This window comes from Sander lucioperca, chromosome 20, assembly GCF_008315115.2.
Source record: "Sander lucioperca isolate FBNREF2018 chromosome 20, SLUC_FBN_1.2, whole genome shotgun sequence".
In the NCBI taxonomy this organism is placed as follows: Eukaryota; Metazoa; Chordata; class Actinopteri; order Perciformes; family Percidae; genus Sander; species Sander lucioperca.
The window spans coordinates 27,723,435-27,734,453 of NC_050192.1; the positions used below are offsets into that span (position 1 = coordinate 27,723,435).

The window sequence follows — 11,019 nt, forward strand, 5'->3', positions numbered from 1 at the left end:
GAGAGTGATCGACCTGTACAATCTCGCGTGCACAGCGAGGTTGCACGGGAACATTGACCCGCAGCTGCAGAGCTTCGTAGACGAGTTCGAGGAGCCCAGGCTATCGGCCTCGACGCCCGAAGAGCCTAGCGACAGATGTGTAAACGAATACACGGTGTGGCTCGCGGTGCAAGGCGTAGACAACCAAGACACCATAGTAAGAAACCCAAATCAACCGCTGACACTGTCCGAAGTCGTTAGTGCATATGCGAAGCTGATCAGGGAGTTCATCACGTGCTCTCACGAAGAGTCGCTGAACACTTTGAATTTGCTACAGAACTTCATATCACTCATGCTTCGGTACCCCATTGTGCCAAAGCTGGCTATGGACACCAAGGAGTGTCCCGAGTGTTTATTCGAAGCAGAGATAACCGCAGACACATGGAAAGACGTGAGGCGGAGGATGTTGTGCTACCATTTCACGCTGAGGCACGAAGAGTTTATGTGCGTGCAGAAAGACAACGGTCCGGCTTCGGACGAGACAGGTAATCTCCACATCGACGACCACGGGGAAATGGTGAGAGCCAGACCCTGCGGTAGCGTGTTCATCGCCGACGAGGCCGAGGACAGTGGCAACGCGGGTAACTGTCTAAAACCCATGAGGTTTCTCGAGCAGTTGGAGTCACTCAAGAGGCGGGATGAGATAACCAAACAGAAAACGTTGGGTAAAGAAATATTCCACGAACTCAACTCGCATAGGCACACGCTCGGGGAGCTAGAAGCCCCCAGGTATCTGAGTGCCTACCCGTTGCGGTACCTTCATCAATTGTACGGCTCTCTGAACAGGAGCCGCGAGAGAGCCCAAGTCCTATCGGAACAGTACCCCGAGTTTACCCGCGACAGGCTCCACCGTGCTCAGCTCAAACTCGAAGAACTGCGAATGAACCTGAGGTCCACAGCGTCGACGGGTACCAACGACAAGCTGCTCTCGTACGTGTGCATGGCAATGATAGGTCCCGTGCGACGATACAAGCCTAGGTACAACTTGACGGCCGAGAGAATCGTTTTATTCAAGCACCTGATAGCTTCGGGCTTTCCTATAGAGATCGCGTCGAGTCTAGTGAAGAGCATTAGGGATTCCCAGAGAGTGTCTATGATTGCTTTGCCTCTGGCCAAGGGGGTTGAGCTACAGCTGAAAAAGACCGTTCAACCTACCGCCTATAACAGAAAGATAGCTTCCCTCATATGGTTATTCTCGCACATCACGGCATATTGCACGCTTCGACAGCTGAATCATGGCTACGTACGGATGGGAGACTCGCCCATGGACATGGCCTGCGATGGGCTCTACGTCTTCGACCAAGATCACGTGGGCTTCAGACTGTCCCCGGCACCTGAGCTCTCAGACGCAAACGTCGGTTTTTGTTTTGTGTGCCTCATACGAATTAATCAACCAGAGAACATTTGTGTCATGAGAGTGATATTTTATTGTACAGTCACACAGAACACACAATAAGCCACATGTATGTATGACAATTGAAAACGACACATCATAGTCATTGGACGCAAAGCTCGTGCGGTCCTGGTCCAGGCTAAGAGTGCTCGAGACACATCACTTTCCCCTGGAGTCTCGGCTCTTCTGTTTCGTAGTACCCCACGTAGCAAGGCGTCTTCCTCTTGCCTGTGAGTGGCACGCTCGTCTTTGTTCGGTGAAACCATGACCCCGGTTGACACGCGGGCTGTCTTCGGACCTCCCGAGGATCCTTTGGTTGCTCGCTATGGTCTCGGGGCATCTGACTGGGAGGCACGGCTTCCGAGATCGCTGTTGGATAGCACCCCCTTCACAAACTCGGGCTGGTTCACGTGCAGGTGGACATGCGTTGAGAGCGTAGACCACTGGTTGTGCCTGGTACGAGTCTTGTCAAAGCACATGATCACTAAAGTCCTGTTGTTAAATAGGTCACAGAGTACACAATGTTTTAAATATGGGAAGAGACACAGTGTCAGCATGACCACCATGGTGTAGAAGTCAGCTCTCCTGCTGTGTCTATCGTTGTACTTGCACGTCACTTTCCTCATGAACCGGGTGAGCTTGTCATTACGCGAGTTGAACAACGTCGATGTGGCCACGACGCTCTTCAACACAGCATCCTTCACGACGGAGGACATGTCTCTGGAGCAACGCAGCCTGTGCTTGCCGGCGAACTGTATCTCCTCGGCCAGCTCGAATATCTTGCCCGGCCAGGAGAGACGTGGACCGTTCGACGAGTTGCTCAACACGCGACTCTTGTCGACCGTCTTGTATTGTTCAGCGAATTCGTCGGTTAGTACCGTGGAGAACAGTGCGATCATAACAGGCAAGCAGGCTTTCAGTAGGATGTGGTTTGCGGTCAATTCCGTGTCGCAGACATGTGTACCCGGTCCGTATTCCATCGCACCGTAGCCCATTTCGATGGGGTCCCCTTTAGCCGGCATGTAGTAGGTTCCTCTGAACTCCAACTGAGGCCTCTGAAATACGAGCAGCGCTGCGACGGGGCACGACGACTCGGACGAGCGCGCTTGGTACCGGGTCCGCGTGGCCATGGCTTGTATCAGAGAGCAACTGGAAGCCGAGCACACATGCCTGCTGCAGTGTGTTGGGCACACGTAGCCCCGGTTGTGGTCTATGAAAGAACATTCCGCTTCGACGCAGTAGCTCACCCATTGCGGCTCCTCTATTAACTCCGCGTGGGAATGATACATGCTGGGCCCGCTGAGACTCGGCCCCGGTTGCTGTCCTTGCTCCGCCGTCGTTTTTATTTTCCTCTTCTCTTTCATGTCTCGATCCATTTTTCTTCTCATTTCAAATGTGAACCTTTGCAATAACCAGTGTCAATATGAGTGAGATCCTAACCCCTCCTCATGTCCACATCTCGTGTCTTCACAGGCTAGCAGAGGACAGAGCGCCGACCTCATCCTCGTGGACGAAGTGGGCTTTGTGAATTCTAAGGTGCTACTGGCCGTGCTGCCGAACATCGCATTCAGAGGGCGAAAGCAAGTGCACATCACGAGTCACGTCAACAACACCCCGTGGCTGAACAAAGTTGCCGACATCCGCGGAGAAAACGGGGAGCCGGCTTACCACGTAGTCTCACAGAGCTTCAAGTGTAGGCGTCACGAGCGGGAACCGGGACTGACGTGCGCGTGTCTCGGAGTGTACTGTCCTCAACACATATCCGTAGACAACCATCTGAAGGAGCTGATGAACATGGTCACCCCAAAGGGGTTCGAGAATGAAGTCACAGGGAGCAGCAGCACGTCGTCCAGCGACACCAAGACCGACATCACCACTCCTTTCGAGTCCTCGGTCATAAACAAGTTCCTGTCGAACAACAGCTTCACCTTGGACCACATGAGACGTGCGTCCGTGGTCAGAGCCTACCTGTGTCTCGACCCCACGTGAATAGATCCTCTTGTCCGCACGCTCTCCTTGATGACGGCCACGTACTTTAGGGCTCCGCTGCGAATGGCCTCGGCCGAGGCGAACGCTGCTAGCACCTTATCGCCGTACCCCTTCCACTGGCAGCGTGATATGCAGCTGCGCACGAATTGCTCTGGGACGCAGTTTCCAATAGCAAGTGTTATAGCCCTGGACAACTCGATGGGAACGTGGAGTGAATCACACGCATTTTTACCAGGTCCTCGTTTGTTGTAAACGGCCACTAAGTTGTCGATCATGAGTATCCTAGCGGGCGAGAAGGACACGAGCTGACTGTAAAGACTTCTGAGCTGGCCGTGATCCATGTTAGAGTAGAAGAGTATGTTACGATGGAACATAGTGAACACTATCATGAACTCGTACTGCGATATGAGGTACTCCCATGGTATTCTCATCAACGTGTCAACTTCCTCTCGAGCTGCCTGACAACTGGGACAGAACAGGTCGGCGATGGTGACTTCTTGTGTATTCAAATCCTCCTGGCTAACAGTCTAATTTTACATCTTTCTTTCTTTCTTTCTTTCTTTCTTTCTTTCTTTCTTTCTTTCTGTCTTTCTTTGACACCTCCCTACCCCACAACCCGCTTACCACAGGTTATGGCCCTGGAGGAGCTGGAGATACGCGATTTGGATCACGTTAGTCGAGTTTACGCTGCGCTGCTAAGTGCTCATGTCAGACTGCTGAAGCTTCTCATGCCCAGAGTCATGTGGAAAGAAGTCCCTGTGGTCATCGTATTTGAACAAAACACCTACGTCAATGCCCTGGTCGATGTAAAAAATCTAATCGATCACTCGCTAGCACGCTCCGGGTTCAAGGTCCAGTTCTACAGCAAGTGGTCGCATATCAACAACAAGTACATGCTAGGGAAGCACGTAGGCGCCAGGACCAAAGTCGCTATGGTTCTCAGTACGGTCTCGGCCATCAATAGAGAAACGCTGTATTACTGTGACTCGGTTATGTCCCTGGGGTGGGCTGTGCTATCCGAGGCCATGAAGACAACTCGCATACTCGAATCGAGCATGGGAACCTCACAGGGTGCGGTCTCAAGTAACAAGATGGGTTCCAACAAGGAAGTGTTCATGTACAGGTGCTCGCAAAGGGGAGTCAATTTGGCCACAGATATCACTGCGAGCGTATTGGAGACACGCGACGTGATATCGTTACCTGAGGCTAGGCTCGCCGATGACACCCACGCGCAGCAAGGAAAAGTTCTACTCGGGAAATTGAGAGAACTGTCAATGGTCACTATCACAGAGTCTGCTAAAGGTAGTACGGTGACCACAGGGGGCAAGAAGTCTGTAAACGGAGAGTACACCAGAGACGACATGCTCTCTGCATTCTTGCTTCTTTGTCACACGAGAGACGAGATACACGGCCGGGAAAGGTCTATCAGAATCGGTGGTGAGGTTTATTGTAACATGTAGCAGCATGTGTGTTCTTGTGTGACTTGATATAATAATAAAAAGAAGGTACATCATGAGTGAGTCTCTGCTTTTTTTAAAAAAAAAAATTTTGGGGGGTGGTTTGTTTTATTGAGTGTTACAGACACACATCACGTAGGTACATATTTGGGGCTTCATAAGCAATATATAACAATAAGAATGGCTCATGTATAAGCACAGGGTTGACAAAGTCAAAAACCATCATGGCACATGTCCTCTACAAAACACAACTCATTTGAGCCATGGTTTGCCGTTGATGATGTTGATGTCACCTGCTGTATATCAGAAAGCAGGGTATTTTTTGAATGTGTGTGTGACTTGATTTCACAATAAAGAAGGTACACCATAGAGCATGTCTGTTTTTTTTATTGAATAACTGTGTTACAGACGCACATCACGTAACTAGTACACATTCAGGGTTTCATAAGCATATGGGTCATGTGTAAGCACAGGGTTGACAAAGTAAAAAAAAATAAAAAATAAAAAAACGCATTGAGTCACATAAGCCACACATCATACACAAGAAGCAAAAGGTTCACAAATTCAATCATTGAACACATCATCTTCAAACACGACTCCTTTGGGTCGTTGATCGCAGCCGACGAACCATCCACCACCCGGTCTATACCAAAAACCTCCATCGAATTCTGCTTGGAATTCTAGGCCATTGCTCCGCCGATATGCGACTTCATCTTCATTGTAATAATGAAGAGCGGGATCGTAATCTGGGTCTGACCAACAAGGACCGTCCCTGTCTCCCTCGGAAGAAGACTCGTCTGCGTCTCCGACTGAAGAAGACACAGGGTCCTCATCACCAGGTACGAAGGACCCGGTGTCCGTGTCTCGATCGTCAGCGTCTTCATTGTACAACTCGTCGTTTTCCTTTAAACCGCCGAGGTCTGTCCTGTACAATGACATTCTTCTGAGTAGCACGGCACCTCCTCGGGCACATGAATACGTACAAGTTGTAGTGATCCCAGTGGTTGCAGTTCTGGTGTGAGGGCAACTTCACTGAGTTGGCTCCATCCTGCTGCACTGCTGCTGGCTAGGTTCGTCGAGTGGAGTCTGGGCTGAACTCAGAGATGTGCTGAAGTCAAAGTCTTAGTCAGGTCTAGTTTCAGTCAGGATGTGACTCCCTTTTATCTAACTCCAGATCCCTTTGGTGAAGACATAAGCTATTGAGGCAAGTAGAAACCTCTGCTCGGATGAACGAGTGTGGCTTTCTAATACTCATAGACACTGCACTTCTGACTCTCGTGGGCCGCTGCGGACCCGCTCCGGCTCTTATCCGCACTGACATTGCTCCGAACTAACATTCCCCATGTCCCCTCGGAGCCCTGCTCCCGTTGGCGGTGACATGGCCTCCTAGCGCACCGGGATTCGTGACTCCGGACCCGCACATAGTTAACTCTCACGGAGCGACCGCCGGGAGTCTCCCGGAGTTTGCGTTGATATGTGGCATATATCGTCTCAGCGGGTACCGCTCGAGTGTGATACGCATAGTCTGGACTTCTGGAGCTCGCCCCGACATTAGCTACGCTGTGTTGGTGCTCTACACGTTGGTTATCTTGTGACAACCTCTCTGCTCTGTGCCTTTGTGCGACACCATTCAATTTTTCTGTCAAACTATCTGACAGTAGTTTACGGTCATATATGAATCCATCAGTGAGACCCATGGCGCGTAGAGCGTTCGCTGGTACTGCGGTAAATACAAGGAAGGACATCCCCAGAAACTTGTTACTCTCATGCATATAGCCGTTATCATCAAGGAACTTCTGGACATTGGGGTCCAGGTTCTCCATGCTGGCACTTTTTAGGTTTGGATGTACGAGAGAATGTATTGTACCGTTTGTGCTGAGCTTTGTTAATATCATGCCACATTGGTTGCTATATCACGCTTTACCGGTTGCTCTGCCTGCGCTCAAACACTGAGCCAATGCTTGGACGCTGGCCTCTGCTTGGATGCCGGTCTCTGCTTTGACGCCGAGCCATTGCTTGGATACCGAGCCACTGCTTGGATGCTTGTCTCTGCTTGGATACCGAGCCCATGCTTGTACACTGGTCTATGCTTGGACGCCGGTCTCTGCTTGGATTCCGAGCCACTGCTTGGATTCCGATCTATGCTTGGATTCCGATCTATACTTGGATTCCGAGCCGCTGCTTGGATGCTTGTCTCTGCTTGGATTCCGAGCCACTGCTTGGATGCCGGTCTCTGCTTGGATTCCGATCTATGCTTGGATTCCGATCTATGCTTGGACGCCGATCTATGCTTGGATTCCGAGCCACTGCTTGGATGCTTGTCTCTGCTTGGATTCCGAGCCACTGCTTGGATGCTGGTCTCTGCTTGGCCGTGTTACGGGAGCCCCGCCCACTCAAACCACCCAGCGCTAAACTCTTGTCAGTCCACAAGTGACCGCGCTAGGGTAAACAGCTCCTGAGCATAGTTTTGAGAGAGGGGTGATACAAACTCTCAACACTTCCACACCCAAGGCCACCACATCCGTCGGTCTGATGACTTTGCAGCGCTTGGATATGCACCCATGCTCGGTCCGTAACCCTTCGTCAGGAACCCTAGGTTCAACAGTTCCTGTCACCGTGAACGTAACTTTAAAAGGCTTGAGGGAGCTTCCAAAGTTGACATTTGTCTTGCTTACATAGAGATCGCTATAGAATGGATTCACCATACAATGCCTCATTGCCTGATGTTACACTCTTCAATGTAACAGCAAACCACTCAAAGTCACAAGTGCATTGTTACCATCTATACGAAGACAGCCGCACTTTCTACATACCCGTACTCCACGCGTTTGTTATTGCCGTGGGCTTGATTGTCAACCTGTACATGATCGTCACGCTCTACCGCACCTGTTCAAAGGACTGGGCTGTGCAAGGAAAGACCCTGCGTGATACCGATGTTTACTTTGCACATCTGGGAGTCTGCGACATAGCCACCTTGCTGACTCTCCCAGTGTGGGTTACTCAGACAATTCTCATGAGGGGCTGGGTGTTTGGCTATTTGGTGTGCAAACTGATGAATGGCGTGATAACGGTACGTACCACTCTTGAGTTCTTGATACACAAACGTGTGCAATTCACCAAAGTTGTCCACGTCTCGATACACACACGTGTGCAAGTCACCAATGTTGTCCATCTGCCCCCTTACAGTTCTGCCTCCAGTACGGAATACTTCTCATGGTCTATATCAACTTCGAGAGGTACATGAGAGTGGTACACAAGAGGCCACCACTCACGAGCCACACAAGACCAAGCAGAAGGAGAATCGTGACTCTAGTGTGTGCCTGTGTCGCCACACTCTCTGCTCTCGTGGATATATGCTACTACACCGTAAAACCCACTTCCGAGAACACGATGAGGTGTTCCAACAGCATGCATCCGCATTTGTGGCACCTGACATTCTGGATCAGAATGAGCATTTGTTTCATGTTACCCATAGCCATTTTTATGTACTGTAACGGAATGATTGTGTACAGTGTGAGACAGCATGTCAAGAAGAATGTGTTTGGGGGTAAGCTGAAAAGGGCTCAGGTGTTACCCGTGCTCACGGTAACGTTCTTCGTGTGCTGCTGGATACCCTGGATCGTGAGCACCATATATTACAGATCACATGGCCAGTGCGATGAGGTCAAGGATGTAGTGCTCAATGTCTGCATAGCTATAGGTAACATGCACTGTATCACAAGTCCCACTATGTACATCGTGACCATGTTGCGCCGGGGCAATACTAGGAACCTGAGTTTAGAAAGCAGTCGTGCAGACACCGCGCGGTGTAGACAAATACACACACTGGCTGTTACCAGATTGTCCGCTGCTTACACATACACTAGTATGTAAAGTGAAGACGATGGACTCTGTTGCTGTGACTGAAAGATTTTGATTTGCTGTTTACAATGTATGTGTGCAAGTAAAACTATGTTTCCCTACTGTGTATTGGTTCGTGTCAGTGTTTTCTGTTACTCTATAGAAAGATTGGTCACAACTGGACAGTATGCCTATATGCTTATGTACTTGTCAGTGTTGAGGTTTCGTATTTACTTTGGGTATTATTAACTAATGATAGCATTTGCTAGGACACAGCATAACTCTGAGACACACTGAATTCGGTATCCAGTTTCCTAATAATAACTCTGCCGGGTCCCGCTCAAGCCTAGTATGGCGACCTCAAGAGGAGTATACGGTGACTTCTCTGTGGATTATGTAGTCATTAGAGGGGGCAAACAGAAGCTCGACGCATACGGTCTGTTCCGTAATGTGGTGGGTAAAGACTTTACTTATGACCACTTATTAGACCTGGAGTCCTCGTGTGTGGGAAATCGCGTAACCCTTCTGGACCAAGACAAACTCGTCAAGGCATACACACAGTACATAACTCTTTTTATTTTAAAAACAGTGACAGTAATGGTATTTCAGCTCACTCTTGCCTCTCCTCTAAAGCTATAGGGGACATTGTCAAGGCCAGGGAGGCCTTCGAAGAATCGTGGAGGGGATCTGCGGGGTCCACGCTGGAAGCACACGCTATTCTGACACCCCTCGCAATGGCAACGCTTATTCTGGCGATGTGATCAACCACGCGCCGATGCTTTACCTGATTCATCTACTATCCTGTGGCAATGTGGTTGTAAACCTAGTGCTGATCCTAACTGTCAACTCTATACATAAAAGAGACAAGATTTGTGATCAAGGTTGCTTCCATGTTTATTGGCAATTTATAGACATACACATTGTGACTCATGTACACACATATAGCAAATAAAGTAATCATGTTCATGCTATTGCTCGTCTCGTCATTCTTCCTACTGCTGACGCTCAATCCGGTCTCTGACCAGGTCTCTGTCATCTTCGGTCATATGAGCAGCCCCAGTCCATTCTGTATCCTTTAGCAGCTCGTGAGCCAAAAGTCTCTCGTTCTGGCGAAAGGCCAGCAACTGGAAGACGATCCTTTTGACTAGCTTACACGCCATCACCTTGGGCATTAACGTCTTGGGGTCCCAAGGTGTGGGTGATGCACTGGGGTGGTCTTTGGGGCAGAAGGTATTTACAATGATCTGGTACGTGGACACCCCAGGTTTCGAGAATACCACTCGCTCTTCCACAGCGTCAACAATCATTACCCCCAGGCTCCACATGTCTATGGTACAAGTGTACTGTGCGAAGTTGTCTTTAACGAACAATTCAGGGGCCCTGTACGGCTCCGTGACCACAAGTGTGGTCATCCACTTAGAGGAATGTCTAGACAGGCCCATGTCAGCCACCTTTACGGTTAGATCTTCTGTCAGCAGCACGTTGACCGGTGCCAGGTCCCGGTGGACCAGGTGCAGTCCGTGCATGTAAGACAGCGCGTGAGCCACCTCAACTGAAATCCGAGCGACGAAACTCAATGGAATCGGTTCTAGTGCTCGGCCTAGTCCACTGTGAATCACATCCGCCAACGTGTAGGGTGCGTAGGACATGAGCATGGCCATCATTCCGTTGTGGATAAAACAGTCGTGCATCTGGATCACATGAGGCTGACCCTGTAGTGCCGAGAGACAGGATAACTCCCTCACGGTCGCATACTCTACGCCGCGCTTGTAACATTTTAAGGCGAACTCCTGTCCAGTCTTTAGACACGTGGCTTTGTATACGGTTCCATAGCCGCCGTTGCCAATTACTGCGCCTAGCAGGTAATTGTCCATGAAAGCCATTTTAGTTGTGTTGCGCACCCAATGCTTACGTAAAGGATCTTGACCAAGGATCATGTGTGCTCTGCGAAAACCCAAGCCAACAGTGGACATGGACGGTGCATGTTATATATGGTCATTTGCGTGGACGGGAGGTGGCACGGTGAGGATAAACATGTTCTGCTGTGACGGTGTGTCCAAGCGTCACTGGAAGTCCGAGCACAGCTGATTGTCCAAGTGTGCACATTGTAAAACTGGAAAGTGCTGTTAGGGGTACGCCGCTGAACACCATAGACACCAAGCAACATCTGGGTTTGTTTTTTTTTTGTCATCACAAATGTAGCAGTGCAGTCTAAGCAGCCTCTCACGTAGGTTTACAAGTATCATTCGTCTCTAACCCGGTGCTCCGCAACTGTGTATTTCTTTGGTTTATTGGCTGGGT

The 11,019-nt window shown here is 49.9% G+C and overlaps 1 protein-coding gene across 1 annotated transcript; it reads right to left on the minus strand.

The window, feature by feature from the left end:
* Positions 1-9,710: 9,710 nt before the first annotated feature.
* Positions 9,711-10,601, minus strand: LOC116034056 (probable cell division protein kinase ECU08_0230). The gene has a single exon (XM_031276635.1). The coding sequence runs from the start codon at positions 10,599-10,601 to the stop codon at positions 9,711-9,713; it is 891 nt and encodes a 296-aa protein (XP_031132495.1).
* Positions 10,602-11,019: the final 418 nt, after the last annotated feature.

Excerpts from the sequence above, each read along its gene's own strand:
- LOC116034056 (XM_031276635.1), bottom strand. The coding sequence starts at position 10,601 with ATGGCTTTCATGGACAATTACCTGCTAGGCGCAGTAATTGGCAACGGC.